The following is a 27,129-nucleotide window of genomic DNA, read 5'->3' as shown; positions in this document are numbered from 1 at the left end:
TCAGTCACGCCGTGTGATATCGACACCTCATGTATGCAGCTCAGGGATGTGATATGTGAGATAGGTAGACTCTTGTTTGCTATCCACCACCAAGCTAGCCAGCAGATGGAGATTTCCTGTGCCTGACCAACCAGCCACCTGCACACTCTCAGAGGTGCCCTACATCCCATCCTCACCCCCAAAGATAACTTTCCCACGCTGACGGCTTCATATGCCAGCCTTCACCTGGATGCCGATCCATCAATTTTTTTTTTGAGGCAGGCATTTCATGCAGACCAGGATAGTTTCAAACTTACCATGTAGCTGAAGATGACCTTGAACTCTTGACCCTCCTGCCTCCGCTTTCTAAGTACCTCCATTGGCCTGGCGGCTACCCATTCTTTAATCTATCTATTCATTCATCCATTCACCTACTTGCCCATCCCGTCCATCTTACCTATCATCCCGTCCACTCTCCGTTTCAACCATCCATACATTTATGTATCTACCCATCCGACATCTATTATATCTATTTTATCTACCCAGCTATCATTTTCATCTTCCACTCATCCATCTATCCTCTCATTGACTGATCCTGTTACCCAGGTATGTGCCCATCCCCTTCCCATTCCTCCCTCTCTCCTCCAGCAAATGCTCTCAACAGCCAGCATGGCCAGGTCCGGGCTGGACTCAGAGCCAGCAGAAAATTCTCCCTCACTTGCAAAGCTGGCGCTCCAGCAGGAGTAGGAAGGGCGGTTGAGCATCAAGCATCAAGGGGTGGGTGGGATGTTCTATTCGGTAGGCAGAAGAAATCCAGAGAATGTTTCTGAGAAGTGAAGCAAGTGGTATGATTTGCATTTTAGCAGGTGCCTTTCAGTGGAAGGTAGAGGGTAAGGCCAAGGAGGAGGAGCCGGACTCCCAGAAACAGACGGGGTGATCTGGCAAACAGCTAGGGCTGGACAGTAGCCAGGTGGGTGGGAGGGAACAGGCAGAGGTCATGGCTCCAGCTTGCATAAAGGTTGGTGATTGCCTCGGGTGCCTGGCTGGATCTGGAGAGGGACCTACGGGTCCCTGTCAGGACAGTTGACAAGAGAGAGGATTCGAGGGAATCTTGTCAGAGCTTCTGTTGGTCTCTGCAGACAGTCTCGCCTGGCTTGGGCAGGTTTTCCACGTATCCCTTCACGTCAGCATTCCAGCAACCTCAATGGCTAGGACCATTTAAAGATTAGACTTGCTCAGAGAGGAGAAATGCTTGGCCCAGGGCCACACCACAGCACCTGCAGCACTCAGCTCCCTGGAGAAGCCCTGTCCCAGGCTCAAAGAAGGGAGTTAGCCCTCCAGGTCACACACACTATCTTGTGCTGGGTTCAGGCCTGGTCTCCTGGTTCCACACCTGGGAACAGCAGCAAGGGTGTGGACTCACACGAAGAAGCTGCCAAGCAATCCTGCCCCTCTCAGCAGTGCTGCCTTCCCGGCCTCACCAATCAGGGGCCAGAGGAGGGCATGGTCGCCCACAAGGATGCTGTGTGCTTTCTCCTGGCTGCTGCTCCACTCAGCCCCTCCTCTGCCATCACTGACCTGTGAGGTCATCCCTCCTTTACAGAGCCAGGACAAGTAGCCCCTTCAGGCAGCCTCGGGTCAGTGTCTCCTGTCCTCAGTGTTCAAGCCCACGCTGCTCACAAGCACTCCTTCCCCAGGTCACTTGCACTTCAGTCCAAATGGTCATTAAGACCCATTTTTGATGAGCATCTTAAATGCTCATACCACAGATGCTCATCTCCCCTGTTTACAGATGAAGGAAAGGGAGTCTAGGCCTGTCCTGGTGAACAGGCCTGGGTCACCCAGCAGGCCAGGGGTAGGTTCAGTCTCCCAGGCTCCAGAACCAGACTTTCCCTGGCTCCTCTCCCAACCTCTGGGTGTGGTCTGTGGACAGAGCCCGGGGGATGAGTGGCCCTACTATTTGACTTGTAGGAACTGCAGTCCCTCCCTCTATAAGCCACACCTTCTCTTTACTTTTAGACAAACCTTGTACAACTGGCTTCACCCTGCAGTGACAGGTCACTTCTGCCCTAGCAATCCATAAACAGGAAGCCAAGGTCTGGAAGGGCAAGGGGGCTAACCCAAGGCCAAGCATAGAGTGAGCAGAAAGGCTAGGAGAAAAACTCATGCCTCCTAGGTGCCTGGACCAGGGCTTCTTCTCCATTGCAGGCGATCACAAGGTCAGGCTGTAATTCTGCTGTAACAGAGTCTGTAAGGGGCAGACCACTCAGACACACTTGCAAACTGCCAATCACCCATCTATCATCACTTGTAAAAGCCAAGTATTATCTATCCATCTACGCAGTCAATCATCCATCCATCCATCCTGTATCCATGTATCTACTTATCCATCCATCACCCATCCTCCACCCATCCACCCATCATCTGTTAATCCATCCACTGGTCTTTCTATCCTCTCTACCTCTCGCCGTCCTTCTCCCTCCTTCTTCCGTCTGCATACCCCCATATCCATCCACTCAGTAGAACCTTGAAGAACAACAACAAAACAAAAACCAAAGAGACCTCAACTGGGGAGGGTTATGGAGGAGGAAAAGCCTAGATGGTCCTTGTGGCATGGGAAAACAGCCAGTGTGCCCATAATATGAAAGACCCAGCACAGGAAAAAGCATAGGAAGCCAGAAGAGAAGATCAGGCCAGGGGAGTAGGTAGAGTCCTGCTGTCAGGACTAAAGCCAACAAGTCAAGCTTGGTCTAAAAGCCATTCATTAGTAGTCAGGGCACTGGCGATGGATGTGGAGGGGCCAGTCTAAGACCTTATATCCACCTCCGCCCTCAGAGCACCTATACCTCATCAGACACTTCCTCCACTCCACATTGGCTCAGCCTCTACTTTGTGGGTACATCTAGGTGCATAGTAGATCGGTCTTAGGCAGATGGGGATACTGTATCAGACAGATCTAAAGGCAGCCTTGCACCTGGGCCTCAGCGGTTCTCAGGACTGGGCTCTCTGGCCTAGTGGATTCATTCACACAGCTGAGGCAAGCAGCTCATCAGAGGGCCAGGCTCTAAAAGGCCTCCTCAGTTGGAGCTGTTCTAGGACAGCAGGCATGGTGTCTAGCACTAGAGGTGTGCCAGCAGAAGAAGGACCAAGTCTCCCAGACAGAGGTTCCCAAAAGGTCCATAGAGCGGCCCCACCCTGGGATGGTAAGTGATGATGGCTCTCGTCCACCACCCACATCCCCAGCCCTGTGCCTCCCTACTGAGTCACTCTGGTCCTGCCAACACCCAGGAACTGAAGCCAGCCAGAAGCTGAGTATAAATCCTCAACATGAGGCCAGCCAGGGCTCCCAGCTCCAGAGCCCTGAAGAATGACCCTTCGCTGGGCCGTGTGGCTGCTGCTCCTGGCAGCCTGGAGCATGGGCTATGGTGAGTGGCTTGGAGTGAGCTAGCAGGAGGACTCTGCTGTGGGCCTGGGTTTATCCCATCTCTTAGTGGGAGAGAGATGCTTGTGGCCAAGGCATCCTCTGGAACCTTGGTGAGCTTCCTGGGTCTTAGAGCCCAACTTGCTCCTGGGACAGAAGTCTTGTCGTGACCTGTTGTCCGGGGAGGAAGGTATGGATGGAGGACCTGGTGTTCACTTCTGATCTGGGTCTTGAAGGATCTCAGGAGGTCACTTTCTCTCTCAGCTACCTGCCTCCAATGTGGGCTCCTGGAGCTAGGTGGTGAGACTGTGACCCCTAACCGTTTCTAGGTGAGGCCTTCAGATGCTATACCTGTGAGCAGCCCACGGCCATTAACTCATGCAAGAATATTGTTCACTGCAAGCTGGAAGACACAGCCTGTAAGACTGTTTTGGAGACAGTGGAAGCAGGTAAGGCTGGGTTCAGGCGAGGGCTGGGGGTCCACCTAATGGGGGTTCTTCCTCCCCATGTTCCCTTTCATCCATCATTGTTCTGCTCAGCCTGGGAGGCAGAGGGGCAGGAGTGGAGCGTACATATGTGTGTGTTGCTGGTAATATCACACCTTAAAGATGGTGCCCACAGTTAGATGTACGGCCCTTCAGCACTGAGACAGGGGCATTAGGGATATGGGGAGTGGGGATGGGTAGAAGGCAACGGTTGGCTTAAACCATGCCCAGATATGCTTGATGTGGCTTAGGGTAGAGACCCCACCCCCTCAGGACCAAGCATGCTCCACAGAGGCTGGTGCTGACATGAATATCTGTACCACACCTGGACAGGGTTTGGGCGGCTTTAAGATGCGGGTTGCAGGAGGGGTTTGAGAAGGCAGGACACCATGGGAAGGGTGTGCAGAGGCAAACAGGAGCTGCAGTGACTCTGGGCTCTGATGTCTGCCCATCCTGCAGAGTTCCCTTTCAACCACAGTCCCATGGTGACCCGCTCCTGCTCCAGCTCCTGCCTGGCCACCGACCCTGATGGCATTGGGGTTGCCCATCCTGTCTTCTGTTGCTTCCGTGATCTCTGCAACTCAGGGTTTCCAGGTTTGGTGACAGGCCTCTAGCCACACAGGGACCCTCGTTCTTCCTGCATCTACTCTCCTGGCAGGGCCCGGTGCTATCTGCACTTGCCTCTGCATGCTTGGCTCTGTGAGCAGAACTCACTGGGCCTCGGCTCACTCAGTGTCCACCAAACTTGTGGAAAATAAAACAAGTCAAGGGTGAGGGGCCTCTCTGTTCTTCCTGGGCACCGGGAACCTGAAGTGCTGGCCTGCAGGGAAGACAGGCTGTATTATGGCACGCCCCAGGCCCCTGACCCTCATTCTTAAGCAAAGTTTTTTTTTTTTAAATTCGTATCTCAGATGAAGAGACGTAAACCTAGAGGGACAAAGGCCTCCTGGGTCACCCTTCCTGCACACTAGCCTGCCTCAATCCAGGGCACGTTCCTAAACCCAGGAAACCTTCCCCCAGCAGTCTCCCCGTGAACCCTAAAACCTGTCCCAGAAAGAACACTTGAAGTTGGCTTCTAGGAATGGGTGGTCTGTCCAAATCTGCTAGGAATACAACAGGAGATCACAGAAGGAGGTACACGAAGCCCAGCAGTCTCTCTACCCTAGTTTCCACAAATGGAGATGGAGTGTCCATCTCCACAAATCTGTCACACACATACCACCCCCTATTACAATGGCCTGCCCATTCCCTCCAGATCATAGCCAGTGTCTACTTATCTACGGATGCAATGCCATACTGGACTCGGAGCACTCCCGAGGGCAGTGGCAGGGCTGCTCCAGAAGGCAGAGGATGGAGCGAACAGTGCACTGAGACTGACTCTCCAGCCGGCTGGAGCTCTTTAGGACCCAGGGACCTTTGCTCTTTGGCTGCTGCTTCTCTTTCCCAGTGTAGTCCCTGGCTGGCCCTTCCAGTGTTCTGCCTGGTGAAGTGTGTGGCAGCTGTGGGGCCTAAATGGCCCCAGGCACTAATGCAGTATCACGAAGCACTGCCTAGATTCACGCAGTTAGGAGGCCTTGGCCCTGAGTCCCACTGGCAGTCAGGACTGCTGGGTTGTGTACTATGATAGAGCAGAGTAACCAGGACAATGCAGGGTACTTCAGGACCCCTGAGAGGTGTCTGAAACGCCTCTCCCCCCCCCACAACTCCTGTGCTGCCAACCTGGTCTCCTAAGTCTCACCATCTAGGACCATATCTAGGGCCAACTCCATACTTACAGGTCCCCTCTCGGGGTCATCCCCTGCATTGTGGCTGAATTTCAGAGAGCCTCATTGAACTCAGGATTTGGAGGCAAGAGGCCAGGGCCACTGAACAGATATCACCCCCCAGTGGAGCGGCTGGGGTACTGCTTCGGGCCTCTTCAGAGAATGAGAGGTGGGAATGGGAGAGCCCTGTCAAGGCTGGCCCTGAATCCATGGGAAGGCAGGAGAGCTGTGGTTTAGCACCTAAGGGGCTGGCTTGTAAGAGTCACAAGCTAGGTTCAGCTACTTGGTCCCCAGTGCTAACAGGGAACCAAAAAGCCCTTGCCCCACGGTTGACCTCGAAGCTACACACTTATGAACATATCTACACAACTGCACATCTAGATTATTAAGCAGGGAGCTCTATGTTCAGGCCATGTGGCCCTCCAGGCCTGGAGGCAGTTGCTCAGTCAGACGCAGAAGCTCCACCCTGCTCCACTTCCTGTCAGAAACGCCAGTGGGACTGTTCAGTAGCACTCAATACCTGCCATGACCCACTCAAGCCTTCCAAGGACCCCCACCCTCCAGATTACCCTTGGCCCTTTCCTTACTGCCCATCTCCTGCCTTCTACTCTACTAAACCCTGAAAGGGAAAAACCCTTTTCCAAAGCCCCTGAAATTAAGACACTGAGTAGTTACCCACGTGCCCATAGGTTCAGGGCAGGGGTAGGGCGGGAGGTGGAGGGAGGTTCAGGGCAGAAGTATGGGGCAGGTCTTCCCAGCTGTGCACTATTAGCTAGCTGTGTAACCTCCTGCCCGAATCGGAGTGTCCTCTTCCTCCTCCCCAGGCCCTCAGGCCTCTGGACTGTGCTGGGTAGAGCATGGACCTTCCCCATCCCCACAAAAGGCCTGCTCCAAATCCTGAGTCTCCCTGACCACAAGGGGGATGAGAAGCCCTGTGTTGCCTGTACCCCACTTTTCCTCCTCACTTCCTAGAACCCTCCTGGTTCTCTAAAGAAGGACACAGAAAAGTTAGTCCAGGTGCACGTGCCTAGGGCTGTGAGGTTCACAGGCTCCGGGTGGACAAGGAGGGGACCAAGGGAGGAAAGGCCAGCTGGGACTCTACCCAGCTGCTCACTCTCGGCCTCAGCCCCGTGACTCATCGGGCTTAGCCCTTAAGTGCAGAGGCGCCCACAAGCTTAGGCACACTATGACATCCAAGTTCCTCCAGAAGACAAATCCAGGGAGTGGGTAGGTCTGTGCAGGGGTGGCAGGGATGTGGAAAAGAGAGCCTCCCCAGCATACATGCCTTGAAAACTCTTTTTAATCTTGTGCTTTCTTTAAATAAAACGGATTGCAGCTTTCCCCTTGATAGCACTAAGGCGAGCATAGCATCGTGGGGGTGGGGGTGAGGGTGGGGTGCAGGAGGGGGTTAGGGCATCCATGAAGCTTTTGGCTCTGGCTCCAGGTGTGGTTCCCAGAGAGGTATCGAGGAGGCAGTTCCTAGCTTCAAGCAGCTGGCCTCTCCCTGAGCTGACAGGGCAGGTGCTAGGCATAGTCATGGGACCCCCTACACCAGGGCTCCTTGCCCTCATTTCTGAGTGTCCCCTTAGGCTTGGTGCCTAGACAGGGTATACACTCTTAAAAGTGGTGGGTATCACCAGAATTGCAGCCAACAACCAGCGTCCACTTGCCCTTCTGTGTTCTCAAGGGCCCTTGGGCTGGTTCTAGCCTAGCTTCCCTGATATAAGGTGACCCTCCAGATGGCCCACTGTCCCTGAGTAAGCTGCAGGCCCCAGCCACACCCAGGACTACTCTGGCTTGCATAGCCACAAGCAGCCCTGAGTTTGGATTCTTTTGACCCTTCTACTCCAGGATCCTGTGCATCTGGACACACTAGAACAGTCTTGCTATAGGGACCCAGGAGGCAGAGGTAGGCCGGGACGACAACGTCCACCCCACCAGCTGCCAAGATGAGGCAAGCACAGGGGAGTGTCAAGCGGGTAAAAGAAGCCAGGCTTTGTCCAAGGCCATTCTGGTTAGGAGTGAAACCCCCCCCCCCGCCCCCGGCGGCCCATTCCATGGAATGGACTGGCTGACAGGCAGGGCAAGGAGGGTGCAGATGTGGCTGGCAGTCACTGGTCCTTTCTGTCACTGAGGCCACTCTCAGCACGGAGCAGCTGGCTGCTGGTCTCATTGTAGGTGATCCAATGCTTCAAGTCTTCTGGCAGCTCAGGGGGCTCCACCTGCAGGGAGACAGGAAGCTGAGGCCCCAGAGAGCCAGTTGCTGCTGTGCGTTGACTGAGAGGCACGGAAAGGGGGCAAGCAGCCAGACTTCTGCCCTCCTGCCTCTGGACCTCTGCTTTATCGCATACCCTAGTCTATGACCTTGCAGGAACCACACCCAAATTATGGTCTCTGCCCAGCACCTTCCCAAGCCCTTCTAACCTATTTTCTCCTTCCTAGCTCCTCCTATCCCGTCTACTCTTGCCAGGCCTCACCAGCAGGACTGTGCTTGAAGTGTCTGTCTCTAGAACAGCAAAAGCCTGTGCGGCGGGCTGGGTGACAGACCACCAGCTGCCCAGAGAAAAGCAGGATGTGTATGGGGAAGTGCTCCTCCAGGAGCGACACTGACAAAGCTGCTGCCTGTGAGTCCTTGCAGATGGGTTCTGAGGACTGAGGGGTGAGGGAAGAGGCTGGAAGGATGCCCTTTCCTCATGGTGAGTGGCCTATAGCCTGGGCCTTTCTGAGTACAATGTACTGTCAGAGATACCCCATCCTGACACATGGCCCCAGAATAGTTCCTCAGCTTACAGAACCCTACCCCAGACTTGGCCTGTCCTGAACCGTTATCTGCCTCTGCCTGGGACCCAAGTAACCATGGAAACTCCCAGGCAAGCCCTGGCCTCCAGCTGAGCTGAGTTGCCAGGGTGCTTCAGTTCACCTCCTCCATGCTGTTATTGCTCGCTGTGGCTGCAACTCTAGTCCCCACATGCACTTCACCAACCAGTACCAACCGGCCCATAGGAATTCAAGGGAGAGCCATGTCTACCACCAACCGCTGTGAGGCGAATGGCCACCCTCCCTCTGAGCCTTTGCTCCCCTTCAGACAGGCACCGATGTAAGGTCATCCCTATACCCTGGAGGAGGCACTTGTCTAAGGCAGGCACAATAGGGTGGGGCATGCCCTGGTACTTTTCAGGAGCCTGCCCTGGCAACCATCACTACTCTGGCTGTCTCCAAGGTCACAGTTGCTATACTGCAGGAGCTGGCTCTGCCACCATGCCGGAGGAGTGGACCCTGGGGAAGGGCCTTGGGTCCCAGCAGGCACAGGGTTCTCCTCCCTCCAACCTTGGAAAGATACAAGGCTTGTGGTCTCCTGGGGTCAATTCTACCCTAGTCCACTCGGCTCGGGTTTACTAGAATTCCCAGCAACTACTTCTAACTGACGTCCCTTTATCTCACACTCAAAACCAAAGACCAGAGAGGGTGACTCAGCAATGTAGAACACACAGAACTAGGACTCAGACTCCTACCAGAGATACCTGCTCTGAGCATCTCAATTCTAGAAGAGGGGGAGGGAGGAGAAACTCTGTAGTTGGGGGCAGATTCAAAACTGGCTAGGCCTGAACTGTAAAGCCTTGGTTCATAGATGCCGGGGACTCCAAGAAGGGCAACTCCATGGATATGGAGGAAAAGTGTAAAAGTGTTCCGACAAAAGACTAGTCCCAGAACTTGAAAGGGATCTTCCTCGCGGGAGAGGGCTGGGAGCCAAATAGGGCCGAGGCATCGGGGTGGGGATGCTCACCCTGCGCTTGCACAAGTGCTGTACTACTCGATCCGGCGAGGTGCCCAGCACGTGCTGCCGGAAACGCAGCAAGGCGCACACGAAACCATCGCGAAGGCTGACAAAGCGCGCCTCCAGGTAGAAGGCGCGGTCGTCCCAGCCTAGCAGTCGCGTGTGTACTTCGAACGGCTCAAACAGGCGCAGCGAGCGGCGATAGCGCGCGCACGAGGCGGCCAGCACCGTGTGCGCGCCCAGGTCGCGCAGCGCCCCCAGCACACCGCAGCGGGTCAGGTGCGCGGCGCGTGCCACATCCGCCTCGCGCAGGTAGCGCGCGTTATTCATGTGCAGCAGCAGGTCCAGGTCGGACGGCAGCACCCGGCCGGCATACAACTGCTCCGCCAACAAGTCGCGGACCCGAGGCTGCAGCAAGCGTGCGCGCAGAACGGCACACGGCACGCGCACCAAGTACCAGCCGTCCAGCAGCGCAAAGAAGGCGAGCGCCAAGGATAACGACACCACCAACAGCTCCATCATCTTGGCAGCGGGCGCCTGGTGCCCAGGGGCCCGCTGCGCAGGTGCCTGCTGCGGGGTGGCCTAGGAGCCTGGGAGCTCCGAGGACCGGAGTGCACCACTTCTCTCAGCAGTGCGAGGGGGAGGCGCGCCGGAGGCAGTGGAGCCTTGAGCTGGACTCTCATGCACAGATCCTGGTTCCCCCCTCGCACGTCCTCGATGGTCTATCCTGGGTCCTCAGCTTGAGCGGCTTTCGCTTTTCTCGGGGCGGGGCGGGGCACGGCGGGGCGCGCGGAGCAGTACAGCGCCATCTGGCTACTGCATTCGGCCCTGCAGGTGTGGGAGTGACAAAGAGGCTTGCTCCCTCTAGTGATCCAGTAGCTTAGATGAGCATAGCCAAAGAATTCCAGAACTTCCCGGGAGCAGCTGAGGAACTTTGCCAGGAAAACAGACAGTGCATCTCCAAGGATACTTCGAGCCTAGCCAGACATCCCACTTCCGCAAGGCTCCTGGGGCATTCGTGGTCTTCCGGGTGCCTTTCAGTCTCAATCTGCATCCACGTCGTTACTTGTCCCCACCCACCACAAATCTTGGTCACCCCAAATGCACCCCAATAATCCCCACCCTTTACCTCTTTTAATCCAAGTAACATTCAAAATGTAGGAGAAGAAGTGGGGCATGGAGAGGGTTGCGAAGAATGTAAATAACATTATCAACCCAGCTAAAGGTGCAGACCGTGCTTTGTGGAATGTCAGTCCCTTTCCTTCAGAATAGGGGTAAGTCCCAAGGTTGGGCTGTCTCTCCTCTCCAGAACTCTGCAATAATCCTGTGTGCAAGCGACTGGTAGGGAGCCCAGGGATGGATGGGCTGGCCGATGGTCCTCTAGATACCCTGGTCAGCATCACTCCGCTGTCCCATGTTGGGCTAGGTGGGTCCGCTGAGGTCACTCTCCACAGCACAGGTCTTTCTTGGTTTTGCTTCTGAAGCCAGGAGCTATGGCAAATTGAGTTCCTGGGGTCCTGGATACTCCGGAAGAGACAAGGAATTCACTGCCCATCAGGGTAGCTCCAAAGGACTGGAAGATCCTTCCTCACATATTGGTTACACTTGTAACACCCACCTTCCCCTGGTCTGCACTCTAGCTTGGGGAGGGGCAGCTCCTCAGAAGGGAGAGACTTAGTAATGCTCTCTAAGTTCATTGCTCAGAGAATGGGTTCTCTGTCACCTACTGTGTCCACCCTGTCCCATGCCTCCAAGGGAGAGATCCGGTAGCCAGACCTTAGAGACAGGGAAGGATGTGAACGGGCACCCGCCTTTGGGGGTCTCCTCTGTTCCTGTCACCGTGCTTCATTCCCAGCCTTTCTGTTGGCTGCTCTTGGCGCCTCTACACACTGTTCTCATTTTCCTGTCCCATACCCCAGCCTGGACCATATTGCCAGAGTCCTCTCGTAAGAGAGTCCTGAGCACACCTCCGTGAAGTTCCATGTGTAAGTAATGCACGCCTGTCTCATAGCTGAACGCTGACTGGAGGGTCTGCTTGTCCTAACTGACCGCGGTGTTTGTGGAAGAAGGCAGTATGGTCCTCGGGTTGCTCAATGTGCCCCCTCCCTTGCTCGCACTAGATGACTAGGAATGCTGGAGGCAGAAGCTTTGCTCTGCCCCTGTGCGCTCTTGGCCTGCAGCATCTTGTGGGCATAAACCACAGGGAGAGAGAGAGACTTGGCTAAGGGGAAGTTGCTGTGCAGTCCCTGATGATGGGCTGAGTCTGCCAAGGGAGGGCGACCATTCTGTGGGAGCCAGCTCTGTCGTCCTCTTTCCTTTGTTCTCCCAGCTCTTGTGTTAAGAAACTGAATACTCCCATATTTCTCATATTTATCTGAGTCTGTCGTCCTGCCGACTCCATGCATGGGGTGGTTCTAGAGTGTGCAGGAGTGCTAAGGAGAACCCATCAACTCTAGTTGACTGCTGGATGCGGTATGCCAGGAGCAGTGCTTGAAACCAAGCAGATGCCTCCTCACTGCTGAGCAGACGGAGTGTGTCAGGGTCCTGCAGACTGTCCTGTCATCCACTGTCTCCAGAGAAGGCAGCAAGCCTGAACCAGAAGGTTCCCTAGATGTACCACCAGCAGTACCTCCCACAAGCACATCCTTCCCCACCATGGCTGCTGTTGGACCCAGTCCTGCATCATGTTTCTAGTAGATGTAACATTCTGCTGGAAGACCCCTAGATCTGCAGTGTCCTCCTGCAGACACAGGGCTCCCAGAGCCTGGACTCAGTCGCCGGCAAGCTAGGCTTGTTTGTGGGTGAGGAAGGAGGCAGCTTGTTGGGGAGGGCTGGAGGGAAAAGGGCACTCAGGGTCATTCAGATAGAAGCCTGGAAAAGCTGTACCACCTCTACATGCTCACTTTCCCCTAGGGTTGAGAGGGAGGCCTCCTACTTGAGGTCATACACAAAGGCTGACGGCATCTGAGAGCCCTGGAGCCTCTCTCTGGCCAGGCTCTCCCTCAGCACGACTCCTGTACTCCTGGCCACTGGGATCACACTATGAACTTGGAACTCGGGTTCTGACCCCTGGCTCAGTACATAACTGGGCCCTTCATTGACCCTCAGTGCCCTGCGCCTCTTCCTCTTGGGCATCCAAAGTCCACAGTTTGTGCTGTTACTCACTGTTCGGGAATGTAGAGCTGTAGGTGCTGGTGATCCCTGAGAGAGGGGTCAGAGGCCCTAGTGACTGGTCTCACTTGGGAAAAGCCCACTGTGCACAGGCTGGAGGGAGGTGGGGAGGGACATCTTGACTTCCTCATGCTATCTCAACACTGGTGGGGGTGGGGATCAGCTATAAAAATAGGGTCCTCATTCGGGTTCCCACCCGGGGTCTAGGCTATTTCCAGGTGTAAGACAGGCTTCCTTCTAAAGGGTTTCCCCAGGGATGGGAGGGGTGGCATGTCCTCCTGTAGACAGACCTTCCCAAGCTTCACAATGCACAGGCAGACTCAGCAGAAAGAGGTCAGGAGTGTGGGCTGCTGGGGCGGTCTGGGGTGAGGGTGGCTGACTGCCTGCTCCTTTTTAAGTTCATATTTCCTATGTGCTTGCCACATGCAACTATTAAATCAAAGGGGGTGGTTTCTTTGTTTTTGTTTTGAGACAGGGTCTATGTAGCTCTGGCTGACCTGGAGCTCCTCAGTAGACCAAGTTAGCCTCAAACGCACAGAGATCTGCCTGCTTCTCAAATGCTGGGGTTAAAGGTGAACACCATCAGGACCAGCTAGAACAAGTTTTTCTAAAGTAGATTCACTGAGGCTGAAGGGAGCCGAAGGATGCAGTGCTATCTTTCCCAGGGGTCCTCTTAGCTCTGGGCTCAGCCTTACACAGGGAGGACAGCAGAAGAAACACCCAGGACTCTGAGAAGCTTGGCAAGGAGCCTGAGTCTGTAGAACAAGGGCTGGGTGTCCTGAGATGTGCAGTCCTGTCTCCTGCCAGGTGCCAAGACGAGGGCTCCAACCCCGAAGGTCAGTGACATGTCTATGGGGACCAGACTCATCGTGGGCTGCTTAAGGACAGAGGCTCTCTCACTTACCCAACAGGCATTTATTACAGGATGATTGTATCAGAGAGCTCTATAAATGTAGAGCGTGTCCCCTACCAGGCATTGTCTCCTAGGACTCCTGGTACCTCACACCCACCTAGCTTCATTTCTGCTCAGGCCATCTCCTCCCAGCCGTTACCAGGCCCTCCCCAAGTGCTGCTGTGCAGACTGGCTCAGGCCCTAGAGAGTAGGGCGTTGAGGGAGCCCTGCAGCAGAAGCATCTGATCAGAACTGGTAGGGCACAGTGCTGATGGGGTGGGGTGGGGTGGGCAATGCACTAGCTGTAGAAATAGCCGCGGAGAGGAGAGAGACCACTGGTGGGAGGCCAGTCGGGTGTGGGAGTTAGCATGGTGGTGGTTGTGCGCCTGGGGTGAGGGTGAGGGTGGGGGTGGGGGTGGGGGTGGGGGTGGGGCACATCCCTGCACAGTAGGGCTATAGTAGGGCTCTCCTAGAGCCTACAGATCCCTGGAGCCCCACAGCAACAGGCTGCAGAGCACAGTCAGCAGCCCCAGGGTGGTGGGTGGCTTCAGGGTGTGGGCCCCGTTGACATTGCACAGGTCAGAGGAGCAGCATGTGATATTCTTCTTGCCCACATAGTAGTTCTCCGTGTCATCCTCACACTTTGAGCTGCAGCCCTTACTGATAAATGTCAGGAGTCCAATGGTCCCTGGGAAGACAGAGTGATGCTTGGGATTAAAGTCAAGTCTTGGTATTCACCTCTCTGCCCCTGCCTCAGGTCCCATTCCTGAGCATGATAAAATCTCTAGACCCACCCCACAAAGACCAGAAATTTGGTGAATGACAGTTTCTTCGCTGTCTAGCTGCAGTGGGGAGGGAGGCTGCATGGCAGGGCAGCAGGCAGTGGGGACAGGGGTGGGGGTTGGGGCACTCACGGACACGAGATGTAAAACAGCTGTTCTGGTCCAGGGTGCAGTTCTGTACATTCAGACAATCTCTGTTGCTCACCTGTGCGGTGCATGAATAGCACTGCAGAGCGGCACCTGTGGGTGGAGCAGGAGGCTTGAGGCTCAGAGGCTGGCCGGCTACACTTCAAGAGACATACCAGGCCTTCCCACCCCCAACACAGAGTGGAGAGAGACAGCTCAGCGCCATCCAGACCGCTGAAGCATAGAGGAGACAAAAGCCCCAAGCCCTCTGGTACCCTTTACAGAGGGCTCTGTGCCAGCCTACCCTGCTTTGGTCACCCAAACCCACATGTTGCTCTGTTACTCACTATTCAGGAATTTAAAGCTTTCTTAAGCACTCGTAATCCCTGAGAGGGGCAAGAGGCCTAGTGACTGGTTACACCTGGAAAAAGCCCCTCTGTGCACTAGGCTGGAGGGAAGGACATATGACTTCCTCATGCTACAAGGCACTGAAGTCAGCCTGTCTGTTCGCTGAGCCCAGCTTGCTTCCTCCTACACCCCCACTATGCTCTGTGGCAATGGTAGGGGCCCTAGGGAAGTCCTGCTCCATGCCTGGGGCTAGTAGCTCCAGAAGTCAGGGCATGTGGGTCACCTTCTCTTTTCAAAAGATAGCAAAGCTGGGGTTAAAGTCACATCTAGAGGAATAGGTGCTTAACATCTGACCTCAGTGGCCACACGCTTTGTCCTGCCTAGGTCGCCAGTGGCCTTGGGGACATTTTTTCTCCTTGTCTGGGACAGGAGGCTGAGGCTCTAGGAGTATAGTGACCTTTCTGGGGTCACTTGATGGGAGGGCCCAGCACAATAGATCATCACAGACTGCCCCCCAGTGGACTCTCACACTGGAGGCAAAAGTAGCCAGGGATGGACCAGTGAGGCCTCTTTCAAGACATTCCAAGAACCCTTCCCTGCTACATTCCTCCCCCTCCCTCTGTGACACTTCTCAGCTTAAGACATTGATGAAGGCCCAGTATCCCTGTGTGTCTGCCCCTCTGTAGCGTTTCCTTCTGGAAGTCCTTCAGTCCCTCCTAGCCTGCCTCTCACAGGACAGTAGTAAGAGTCCTCACCACAAAGCGGCTTTGGCTTCCTCAGTCTTCTCTCTCCTCTTCCCGTCTTCCATCTCATCTACCCCTTTGATATTTCCTCGTCTCTCCTTTCCGAGCCCTGCCCCTGCTGTCTGAAGCTTACCTGGAGACAGGGTTAGGTAGACAGCCAGCAGGAGAAGGAGGACAGTCCTCATGGTTGCAGTGAGCACCTGGGAGTGTGTCTCCAGAGGCTTTATATGGTCTCAGCTGGTAGGGAAGGCTCTGCTGCCCACAGTCAACAGTGACAGGTCCCCTGGAGCCAGTAAAAGCCCAAGGCCCAGCCCATTCCAATCTGATCTCTCACACCACTCCTCCCACTGCCTTCGTCCTTCTTTCTAGCTCTGGAGGGCACTGCCTTCCCAGGGTGGGGCCGTTGTCTTTGCTAGAAGCCCTTTCCTAGGCGCCCACAGAACAAGGGCTAGAAGTCCTAAGGCACCCACCATTGCTCCTGCCCTTCTCAGGGAAGTGAGGCCAGTTCTGTGACATTACTTTCTTGAGCTTCTCTGTTCCCCTAACCATTTGGCCAAGGACAGAGGTGCTTCTTTAGGGCCCCAGTGCACCGCCTCAGTGTAGTATTGCCTGTCTGGGGCCTGTGTCCCCTGAGGAGACAGGCCTGGATTGAAAGACAGCAGACAATAGTAGCAATGACTGCTTCAAATGACAATGACTGGCTGCAGAAGGTGCCACTAAATAGGAGCTCTTCTGAGATCACTTTTCTTAGATATGGACCTAAGAGCCTGTGAGGAGTTGGGAGAGCCATAAACTCATGTTTAATCCTTCCCCCAACCCCCCTCACGACAAAAACTTGGAACTTTAGCTACAAAAGAGCCAGGAAACACAGCTTCCATGAGTTTTTCCAAGGGAAAAAAGAAGTGGGGAGACAGGCTACCACTGGCTATGTTCCAATCTCCCCAGACCCACTTTGCACACTGCTCTTTGATCTGGGAGGCATCCGGCTTACCGGAACAAAGCAGGGAGGGATAGAGGCCAGGCCATCTCTCCCTGAGGCAGCCTCACGGATGGGTTGTAGTGGCAGCAGCTGCCTCTCTGTTAGCAGAGGCCACAGATCTTGTTGGTTGGTTTTCCCTAAGCAGCTCTGACCACAGAACAGTGCTTCCTGTTGCTCTTGGCATTGGGATGATGTGTGGTCTCTTGTTTGTTGTCTCAACCTGAGGCTCACCTACATTCCCCAGCCTTCTGCCTTCTGGGTGACACTGCTGGGCACACGATTGTTCTGGCAAGGTGCCAGCAGTTAAAAATGCTGGTCATGGCCACCATCTATTTGCTCACAACTGGGGACAGTGTTCTGCTCTCTGATGTTCTCTCATCCGTGCTGATAGAGCCTTGGTTACTCCCTCACCCTAAAGGTTCCTAGCACTTAAGACACAGGAGACTAAAAAGTATTCCCCTCTAGTCTCAGGGAACCATTCCATGCCCCAACACGCCTGGACCATATGCAGTAACCGCGGACTAGCCCACAGGTTCTACTTCCAATCCCTCTGTCATCCCCCTTGCCAGACTCTCTAGCATTCTGGGTTGGCCACTTTTCACTGGAAATTCTCTCCTTTAGCTGTAAAGAACCTGTGACTCAGAGAGAAAGAGAGAGGCAAGATTCTGCCCAGGGTCACACAAGGTAAGGGTACCCTCTCTGAGACGATTTCCTCCTTTCTGTCCACCTAGAACTTCCTCTTGGAACATCCCTTTCTGTCACAGGTCTGCCAACCCAGGGAGTGCTGTAAGTGCCCACAGCTTGGTTGTGTCCTTGTATGGCTGTCGGCTCCCACCCACTGGGGTGGCTGCTCCTGGAGACCTTGCTTATCTGTCTCAGCACTTGGAGGCATGGGTACCCAGCACCAGATAGAACGGGGCCAGTCATTCCCCAAATATTTACAGGTGTGTAAATGTTTGTCGATCGGGTTTGATATGAAGCGAATGCTCTTAAGGTGGTGGTTGTTGAATAGAGCAAGGCTTCTGTCTTCATATGGATGCCTGGAGACAGTTCTGCTAGTCTTAGCCCAGGGGCACTGGATGGATAGAGTAGGCACAGGTTAAGATCTGCTTAACAATGCCAGCACCTTGCACAACCACTGAGCCTCAGACACCAGTGGTGCCCAGAGTGGGAACTCTGGCCAAAGGGTGGCCTAATGGCCTCACCTCAGATACTGAAGACTGTGGCTATGACTTTTGTGTAGCCCCACCCCTCACCACAGGCCTAACTCTGTGGTGACCTTAGCTCAAAACTGAACACTCATTCTGGTGACCCTGGTCCCCAAATAGGGCAATATTGTGGTCACACCCTGAGTCCCAGCCATGTCCATATATTAGTCTGATCATGACCAGATGCTGAGCCCTGACCCTGGCCACATTCTAAGTCTTGACCCTCTAGTCTGGACCCTGTAGTATGGATCCTCCAGTAGTACACCTCCTGAAAAGGCCTATCACAAAAAGGGCACACTCCCTCCAGGAGTGAATGTGATCTGGGTGGGACCGTGACATGACTCACCCTTAGCCTGGCTCCACTGCCTGAGTCTCTAGTTTTTCTTGTTCTCTCTTTCCCCCACTCCCTTCCACAGCCCACCATACTCCCTGGAGAACCTGCCCGTTCACATAGCAAAGAAGCCACTGTTCCTTGGGTATGGAGTCTCAAAACTATGCCTTTCCATCAGACGGCTACCTCTTCTTAGGGGGTTATCAAAGGTATTCCCTACTTGGATGCAAATCACAGTTGGGTGTAATTGAAACTTTGCACAAAGGTAGCCTTTAAAAGTCAAGTCAGCCCTGGGCTCCAACCTCATAGGTAGCAATGAATAGCATAGTAAGAGCACCAGTGGAAGGGGAAGCCCTTGGTCCTGCCAAGACTGAACCCCCAGTGAACGTGATTGTTGGGGGGAGGGTGGTAATGGGGGGAGGATGGGGAGGGGAACACCCTCAGAGAAGGGGAGAGGAAGGGGTTAGGGGGATGTTGGCCTGGAAACTGGGAAAGGGAATAACAATCGAAATGTAAATAAGAAATACCCAAGTTAATAAAGATGAAAAAAACTTAAAAGAAATATGTACAAAATAAATGAAAATATTTTGACAGAAAAAAAAAAAGTCAAGTCAGGACGTGGAATGTAAAACTACAACTGATTTCTGTCTATGTCACTCCAGGCCTTTGGAAACATGGTCCCTCAGGTCAGGGATATGACACATTTGGAGCCAGGCTTCCAGGACCCACTAAGGTCCCCAGGTTGGGTCCTGGAAGTCAAAGCCACTCCTTGGAAGTTCTGCGTGTGAAGTGGAAACCTGTGCTACATGACAGAATGTGAGTATAGGTCAAATGTACATTATGTTTGTATTGTGAAAGTAAGCATATGTGTACGTATAAGTCCTGGGTGCTGGGTCCCTGGGGTAACCCCTTGGTCAGTGGGCTGAAGGCTGAAGTTCCAGAGGCCCTACTGAATCCTGGGGCATGTCCAAGTTTTAATCTCTATGGTCCCTGCTTACCCACAAGTGATTTTCCCTCAGCACTATTCATGGCTCTGTCTGTCACACCCACTTCCCACAGGCTCCCAACTGTCACCAGCTAGCCTTCTGCCTTAAATCTCTTGGAGCTGTCCCTGTCTTTCCCTGTTTTCCTTCACATGCCGACTCCTCCTTGGAGACAAGCTGGTGAGAGAGGAAGGCCTGAGAAACTTTGTAAGGAGGAAGGGGAGGTTGGCAATTTCTCCATCTGAGCAATGGGCATCTCTGTGGTCCAGGCCTTCTACAGGCAAAGGCCTGAAGACAGAGGGAACAACCAGACAGGTATGACTTAGGGACTTGGAAGATGGCGAGGTGAGCCAGATCATGGGTAGACTGTGATCTGTCCAGACTGACACTCTCCAAGCCCACTTTAGGTAAGTTGGGAGGGCAAGTCTGGCTGGTGAGGCTGCACTAGAACAACTGTGATCTCAAGGGCTTAACCCCATGGGTTAGTGGGAGGTAGCAGAGGAGAGCTCTTAGTGTCAGGTCCGAGGGGTCCCCAATGTTCCTCCCTTTCTGACCCTGCCCACTGCTAGAGTGCACTCAGTCCTTGAGATAAGACCAATGGTTCTGGAGTCATGTGCCAAGCTGCAGTTCCATGCCAAGCCCTATCCCAAGAGAAGTGTGTGATCCCATGTTTACAAGGTGACAGGAGAGAGCCACATGCAGAGACAGAGCCAGCTGTCCCAGGGGAGTCCAGAAAACTTGACAGAAATACTTCTAAGGGTCCTTGATTTCAGTCTCATCATGTGCCTGGTGTCCTCTGTGACTCAGTTTCCTCCTGTGTCATGTACATTTTAGCCCTGTCCTGCCCTGCAGTTAATTCACTACCCACAGTCATGTGCTACAACAAGACAGTGGCTGTCTCAAGCCACTGTTTCCGCTCACAGTGCAGCAGCAGTAGTCGACAATGATGTAAGGTCAGAACAACAGGAACAAGGAGGGGGCAACAGAAAGCCAAGTCAGAGGTCAGGCGGGTAAAAGGAAGGAGGAAATCCAAAAAATAGATTCTGGGGGCAGAGCCAATCAGATGTAGTAGAATGGGTGTGGGGCGTGAGGAAGAGTTCAGGGTGAATGTGAAGGTGGATCCAGGCTGGTCAAGAGGTTCCCATCTCCATTTTAGAAACACTGTTCAAGGTGCATGTGGATAGCTATGCCCAGGTAGGGATAAAAGACAGAAGTTTAGACATCAGGGAAGAGATTCTGGAAGGAGACATGGATTTGGGAGCCACCCAGGCTTCCTTGGTATTATTAGAAACCTTGTATTGGAGATCCCTGGGGAGTAGGAATGGAGAGGGCAAGGGATTTAACAAGAGAGGGTGGGGAAGAACCGGCAGAAGGGTCCAGGGTGTGATTTAAAGAGAAACAAATTTCCGCAATTTGTGTTTCTATGGAGCTGGAGCTAATCACCCCATCATGGATCCCCCAATCAATTCAATTTCGTTTTCCTCACACTTCTGCGGGCCAGGGTACTGAGATCAGGGTGCCACCAGGTTTGTGTTCCGAGAGACAATGTTTCCGGGCCTTTTGGAGCTCCTGTAAACTACTTGGACTTCTTGAATGGTAGTCTTCCTCTATCTTCAAAGCACAGGGCCCAGGCTGTTGTCAGTTCACAGTTTTCATTAGTGTCTTCTCTCATTTGATCCTTTAACAACGAACCATTGTGCTTGCCTGAGGTCCACCAGACAATCAGAATGAACTTCACACTTCGACGACTTTTAGTTATATCTGCCAAGTTCCTCTCACCATTTGAACTCTGGCAGGTTAAGGGAACTGGAGATTGGGCACCCTCACGGGCCACCACACAACTGACCGCAGCACACTTTCCAGTCTCCCATCTCAAGGTCTCTCAAAGCCTCTACGCTATATGCTATGTTTCAAATATCTTCATCAAAATCGTCTAAATTGGTCACATTTTGAACCCTAGCTAAAGGCAGGGTCCCCAGGGATGGGAAGGAGGTTCCTAGCAACCGGCGGACCTTGGGTACCTCCCACCGCAAGGTGGCGATTGACCCAACCTCCCGTCCGTGCTAACCCGGCCATGGCTCCCAGAACCGGACGCTGGGCTCGAGGCTTCCGTTCTTCAGGAAACGCGAGGCTTCCTCCGGCCTTCGTTGTTCTACGGGCGGGTGAGTTGCCCGGCCGGGGCCTCTTCCTTGCTTGGTCGCGGAATAGCGACCTAGACACCACTGAGACCGAAGCCTCCCGGTGGTCTAGAGCGCCCCCGGAAGTGAGTCGGGGAAGGCCGCGAGGAGCGGACCGGTGGAGAGCTGCGTGGCTGGCATTTCCGGCCGGTACCGGCGGTACAGGGTCCACAGGTGAGTAGGGCCGGGCCGTGCTGGGCTGGGGCCGCCTCCGCGAACTGACTGGAGGCCCAGCTTGCGCTCTTGCCCCAGAGACTGGAGTCGAGTCGCATTCGGGACTGGCACATCCCTTCTCAGATCCCTCGGCTCCCATGCGCTTCACCAGTACGCAGACCGGGCAAGCTCGGTTGTTTCTGGCCCTCCCAGGACCCTTTGTTTCTTGCCCGTGTTTTGAATTTTTCCCCCTACGTGTCGTCTGGGCTGCAGCCGGTTGCAGGTTGTTTCTTCCATGCATTCCCTAGACGTCGCAGAACCTACGGAAAGAGATTTGCCTCTCCCCATAGGAGCTTCTCCTAGCTTATACCCCCGTTCCAGATAAGGGGTCCTTTAAGCTCCTGTTCAAGTGGTCCTTGGTTATCATTGTTCCTTTGGAAGTCCCAAGATTAGAAGCCTCCCGCAGTCACGTTTGGGAGGTTCTAAGAGTGGTACCAAATTCAAATTTCCTCCTTCCCTTTTGTTCCTTCATAGCACTTATTGGATAGCTCAGGCTGGCCTGTACTCAAAGCAGTTCTGCCTCAGTCTCCCAAATGCTAAGATGGTAGGCTTGGACCACCACATTCAGTTTGGCAAGATTTCGTTTCTAAACACATCTGCAGGGCAGGCCGCAAGCCATCATGAGGTGAGCCTCCTGGAAGCATCTGCCCCTCAAGTTGCTGCAGAAAACCGCAGCTGCCTGGGTTTGTTGTTAAAGATCCCTCTGAGAGTAGACTCTGGCCTTGATTTCCCTCTACTCCACAGTGAGGGGCCCACAACAAATGCCATGTGCCAGTGGCATGTATACTACCCTCGATGTGACTAGAATGGGAGACTCATGGGGACCAGCACCAAGTTCTGCAGACCAGGGGGCTGACTTAAGGGAATAGGGTTAAACGCTGGCTGGTGTCTATCTTTGGAGCTATTAAACATTTGAATAAATGTCTCATGTCTCCTACCTACATTGTGGTCCCAGGTGTACTTTTTTGCTGCTTATGGAAGTAACTCTGTGGCCTTCTGGCTTATCAAATGCTTGATTGGAAGGAGCGTTCCAGATAAGGTTTATGGGAAAAGAGAAGCTATTAGGAATGCATTGTGGCTATTACCTTTTCTGATTAGTTATGAAGGTTGCTGGTAATACTCTGTGGTCTGCAAGGATGGTTATCAGACTGGCTAGCACACCCAAATGGCACTGATCTTTGAGATGACGCTTTCCACTGAATCTAAGCATATCTTGAGTGCTCTTAGTAATGTTTTTCTTTCTCCTCTGCTTTCCAGTTCCTGAAGTATACGGATGAGACAACGTAACAACGTGAATCCTCATGAGAAGTATTCCCAGCTCAGACCGTCAAATCTTCGTTAACCTGAAACCTGGACACAGTTGAAGGGGAAAAGTGTCCCATTGTGCTATCTGTGTGGAGACCCAAAGCTCCCGGTGCACCCCAGCAGTCCAGGGTAGCTTGCCCTGCCACCTCCCCTGAAGAGAACAGCAGCTGACCTTACTACTAGGATCTGAGGCCTAAGTGTGCTGGAGCCCCGATACTAAAGGGAAACTGAGGCAAGAGACAGAGGGTAGAGCCAAGAATGAACTTGTCTTGAGCCTGGGATCAGTTCCGTCGGCAGGCAGAGAAGACAGGGAGAGACTGTGGCTCCAAGAGCCAGAAAGAAACAGCCAAGTGAGGACAGGCGCAGCCTAGCTTGGGCTCCCTCCTCATGGCCTCCAAGCAGGCTGCTGCCAAGGGCAAGGGGGAGAAGCGGAAGCGAGTGGTGCTGACCCTGAAGGAAAAGATTGACATCTGCAGTCGGCTGGAGCGCGGGGAGAGTAGGAAGGCACTGATGCAGGAGTATAACGTGGGCATGTCCACTCTGTACGACATCAAAGCCCACAAGGCCCAGCTACTCAGCTTCTTTGCCAGCTCAGACTCTCGCCAGGCACTGGAGCAGCGGCGTACCCTGCACACCCCAAAGCTGGAGCACCTGGACCGGGTACTCTATGAGTGGTTCCTGGTGAAGCGTGCTGAGGGCATCCCCGTATCCGGCCCTATGCTCATCGAAAAGGCCAAGGACTTCTATAAGCAGATGCGGCTGACAGAGCCCTGTGTGTTCTCTGGAGGGTGGCTTTGGCGCTTCAAGGCCAGGCACGGCATTAAAAAGCTCGACGCCTCTAGTGAGAAGCAGGTGGCCGACCCCCAAGCCGCTGAGCAGTTCTGCGGCTTTTTCAGGAGCCTGGCAGCTGAGCATGGGCTGTCTCCTGAGCAGGTGTACAGCGCTGATGAGACTGGTCTGGTCTGGCGCTGCTTGCCAAGTTCTACCCCGGATGATGGGACTGTGCCCCGCTTCAAACAGGGCAAGGACAGGCTGACTGTCTTGATGTGCGCCAATGCCACAGGCTCCCACAGAATCAAGCCCTTGGCCATCGGGAAGGGTGGCGGCCCCAGAGCCTTCAGAGGCATCCAGCACCTGCCTGTTGCTTACAAGGCCCAGGGTAATGCCTGGGTAGACAAGGAGATTTTCTCAGACTGGTTCCATCATATTTTTGTCCCCTCAGTGAGAGAGCACTTTCGAACCATAGGCTTACCAGAAGACAGCAAGGCCATTCTCTTGCTGGACCATTCCCGGGCCCACCCACAGGAGTCAGAGCTGGTGTCAGAGAATGTCTTCACTATCTTCCTGCCCTCCAGTGTGACCTCCCTACTGCAGCCCACAGAGCAAGGCATTCGAAGAGCCTTCATGAGGCTCTTCATTAACCCTCCTGTGGCCTTACAGGGCTTCCCCACCCGCCACAACGTGAATGATGCCATAGTCAATGTGGCCTGCGCCTGGAATGCTGTGCCTAGCCAGGTCTTCAGGCGGGCCTGGAGGAAACTGTGGCCCACTGTCCCATTCACTGAAGGTTCCTCCTCTGGGGAGGAAGCAGAGTGCTGTAGCATCAAGCCTCACAAGACTTTCGCACACATCCTTGAGCTTGTAAAAGAAGGGCCCTCTTGTTCTGGCAGCAGGCTTCAGGACAGCAGGGTTGAAGAGCGGCTTGTGTCAGGGAGGGACATGGATGAGGCCCCTGCTGTTGTGGCACCATCCCAGACCACTGGGTGTGCAGAAAAGTCAGAGAAAGATGCTGGTGAGGATGAGGAGACAGTTTGGGAGCAGGCAGCCACATCCTTCGAGGCACTCGTGCGCTTTGCAGAGCGGCAGCCATGTTTCAGTGTGCAAGAGGTGGGGCAGCTGCAGGCGCTGCACACAGTATTCAGGAGACAGCAGCAGCTGAGGCAGCCTCGTGTGGCTCTCAGGGCTGTGATCAAACTTGAGGCCCTTCAGGAGCACCCTGGTGTGTGCATGGCCACAGCCCACTCTGCCTTGCCTTGCTCATCTACAGCAGGTGACAACTAGAGTACCTTGCTTATACCTGCTGACCCTCTGCAGCTCTGCTCTGTGGCATCTGCAGCTCGGGGGCTGACACTGCCTGCTAGGGAGGAGAGCATACTGAGAGGAGATGAGCGGGAGAGCAAGCACAGACACAAGCCCCAGGAGCATAGCTCTTGTCAGGGTCACTCTGTTTACAGAGGGCTGCATATGTTCTGGCTAGTGGTTTACTGTACCTCCTAGCACAGATAATATATCATTTGAATAGCAGGAGACCTGGTGCCCTTTTTCTCAGCACTCTGAAGCCTCCCCTAGCTGCAGCTGGGTCCATTGGGGCAGTTCTGTGTCTGGTGTTGGAAGACTGAGCCACATTATCAGGTTGAAGTGCCTTGAGGGGTGCACCTCCAGCCTTCAGGAGGCTCGCTCTCCTCAATGGGTGGACCCCAAGCCCAGTCTTGAGGGCATTGTCTTCAGCGTCTGACCTCTGGTCACATCCCTCACTGCTAGTTGCAAAGGTACCATGCTGTCCTCTTGGTTTGCACCCACCTCAGCCATGGACAAATTCAAGCAAGCTCTGTAGTGTCCTTGTCAGAGCAGGTCCTACCCCCAGGGTCCAGGTCTCACAGAGACACTGTGTTCTAGTTAAAGCATTGCTCAGAGGCCAACATGTACCCAGAAGTCTGTGCTTCCCAAAATTTCAAAGTAACAGCCTTTATGTGAATGGTTTGCAAAGTCACAGAACAACACTCAGTGGCTTGGAGCTCACGGGGTGGGGGTGAGGGGAGGCGGTAGGTGGGTTAGCACTACTCCAGTGGAATATGTGTCTGCACTGGTTAGTTCTATGGAGACCAGCTGTCGGAGGACGTGACTGTTTTCCTGACATTGTAGCTTTGTAGCTGAGGAGTAGCACTGTGGCTGCTGTGCCTGTGACTCCCATTGCCCTTGTCTGCAGCCGTTAGCTCTGTTCGTTCACCGTGGCTTTGTCTTTGACCTTCTTCCCTCTGCGATTCCTGTGGCTGTATTACCAGTTTTCATTCCAGTGGTCGACGGCTGCTACACCAAGAGACTTTTGTCCGAACCTCTGAGAGCCAGAGGGGTTTGGGGAATGTTGGTTTGTGTTTCTGTATCTGTCTAAACTGAGGATGGTCATTGCGGACAGCTGTAGTTGTGGGCGAGTGTTGTCTTGCTTTTCCTGTATGTGTGAATATTATAACTAGGTTGTTTTTAGAAGTCTTTGTTGTGATTCTTTGGTCCCTGTTGACCAGGGTCATGCTTCTGTCACACCACTTTTTCTGTGTGTCTGGGTGACATTTGCATGCTCATGTGCTGCAAGGTTTCTGATTTATATGGGGGACCGTTGTGTAATTGTTATGGTTATTTAAGCTGCTGCAGGTCAGAGGTCAGAAGTCACACTTGCCTGAGCATCAGTGGGCATGCGGAGTGCAGAGTCCCTACTGTAAGAGGATCGGTCAGGCCTGGTTGAGCTGGGTCCATAAGGTTTGTGTCCATCAGACCACATTCTAGGACCAGTGCTGGCTGACCTTGACCTGTTCCTGGTATTGCCACTACTAGATACGTGATGTCCCCAGAGCACCTTCTACAACAACAGCCCCCATTGTGTTCATCCCTGGGTCCCAGGGGAGATGTCCCTTTGTCCAGTGGCCACTGAGGCCCTCAGAAAGCCCCAAGCTCTCCAGGGCAGAGTGTTCTCTGGCTCCCCCTATATCCTGTCTGCTCTATCCTGCCTCTCAGATACCGTGTAACCTAGGCTGGCCTAGAACTGGCAGTCCTGCTTTAGTCTCCTGTGTGTTAGCATCAGAGACATAGGCTGCTATGCTTGGCTCATTCCTGCTTCCTACCACAAGTCAATGTCACAGTTTCCTGACTGCTCCTTTCCCACTAGCAGAGCCTTCTCTGTATATTTGTCAAGAGGCCTTTCACATCACCTCTCATTTCCTGGAAGGAGGTTAATTTATCAGCTCTGATGGCAAGTAAAGACTGCTCCTTCATTGCCTGTAGGTGTGCACAAGGAGCTCATATCCATAATACCTAGACCAGTGAGAGGCAGGTATTATTTCCGGGTTATGTAGTTTCCTCTGCCATGGTGTGGTTACTTGAGCCCTACCTGGCCCTTTGCAGCTGTTCAAGGAAGATCATCCTGCTGGCATCTGGTTGGAGAAGATTGTCCCCTGCTTATGAGGGCCTGGGTAGAACCGCCCCCGCCCCCGCCCCCACTTCCAGCACTTGCTGCTTGGTGGAAGAGCAGAAGCATCCCGTCACAGCGTTGTTTCCACAGAAGTACATGCACAGCAAGAAAGAAGCCACAGTCTTTGTCCTCTGGGTAGAGAATAGAGAACAATGGGTAGGCAAGTTGGTGGGTTAACTGGGTGAAAGGGTGGAAGAAGGGCTGCTCT

At 53.8% G+C, this 27,129-nt stretch overlaps 4 protein-coding genes across 7 annotated transcripts; 2 read left to right on the top strand and 2 right to left on the bottom strand.

Moving 5' to 3' along the window:
* Positions 1-3,318: 3,318 nt before the first annotated feature.
* Slurp1 (secreted Ly6/Plaur domain containing 1) lies at positions 3,319-4,735 on the top strand. Its single transcript, NM_001130544.1, is given in 3 exon segments — positions 3,319-3,404; positions 3,730-3,849; positions 4,345-4,735. Coding segments are annotated over 3 exon segments (333 nt in total). The 5' UTR covers positions 3,319-3,346; the 3' UTR covers positions 4,500-4,735.
* Positions 4,736-6,930: 2,195 nt separating this feature from the next.
* Positions 6,931-10,035, bottom strand: Them6 (thioesterase superfamily member 6). Its single transcript, NM_001007658.1, is given in 2 exon segments — positions 6,931-7,870; positions 9,433-10,035. Coding segments are annotated over 2 exon segments (624 nt in total). The 5' UTR covers positions 9,946-10,035; the 3' UTR covers positions 6,931-7,759.
* Positions 10,036-13,490: 3,455 nt separating this feature from the next.
* Psca (prostate stem cell antigen) lies at positions 13,491-21,617 on the bottom strand. 3 transcript variants are annotated; one of them, XM_087559013.1, is made up of 3 exons: positions 21,055-21,617; positions 14,401-14,508; positions 13,491-14,174 (listed from the first exon to the last, which is right to left on the bottom strand). In XM_087559013.1, exons 1-3 carry the CDS (start codon positions 21,615-21,617, stop codon positions 14,144-14,146), a joined length of 702 nt encoding a protein of 233 aa, XP_087415139.1. In that variant the 3' UTR covers positions 13,491-14,143. The 3 variants fall into 3 exon arrangements, with proteins under 3 accessions (XP_087415139.1, XP_087415140.1, NP_001165577.1); XM_087559014.1 differs by lacking the exon at positions 21,055-21,617 and adding an exon at positions 15,498-15,686; NM_001172106.3 differs by lacking the exon at positions 21,055-21,617 and adding an exon at positions 15,619-15,686 and having other exon boundaries at positions 13,919-14,174.
* Jrk (Jrk helix-turn-helix protein) lies at positions 21,262-25,945 on the top strand. Of its 2 annotated transcripts, none has more exon segments than NM_001104612.2 (2): positions 21,262-21,337; positions 22,634-25,945. In NM_001104612.2, a coding segment is annotated over 1 exon segment (1,674 nt). In that variant the 5' UTR covers positions 21,262-21,337; positions 22,634-23,068; the 3' UTR covers positions 24,743-25,945.
* The last annotated feature ends 1,184 nt before the right edge of the window (positions 25,946-27,129 follow it).

This window comes from Rattus norvegicus, chromosome 7 (assembly GCF_021556685.1).
Source record: "Rattus norvegicus strain SHRSP/BbbUtx chromosome 7, alternate assembly SHRSP_T2T, whole genome shotgun sequence".
NCBI lineage: Eukaryota > Metazoa > Chordata > Mammalia > Rodentia > Muridae > Rattus > Rattus norvegicus.
The sequence above is the reverse complement of the archived record's forward strand: the minus strand, read 5'-3'. Positions and strand labels throughout refer to the sequence as shown.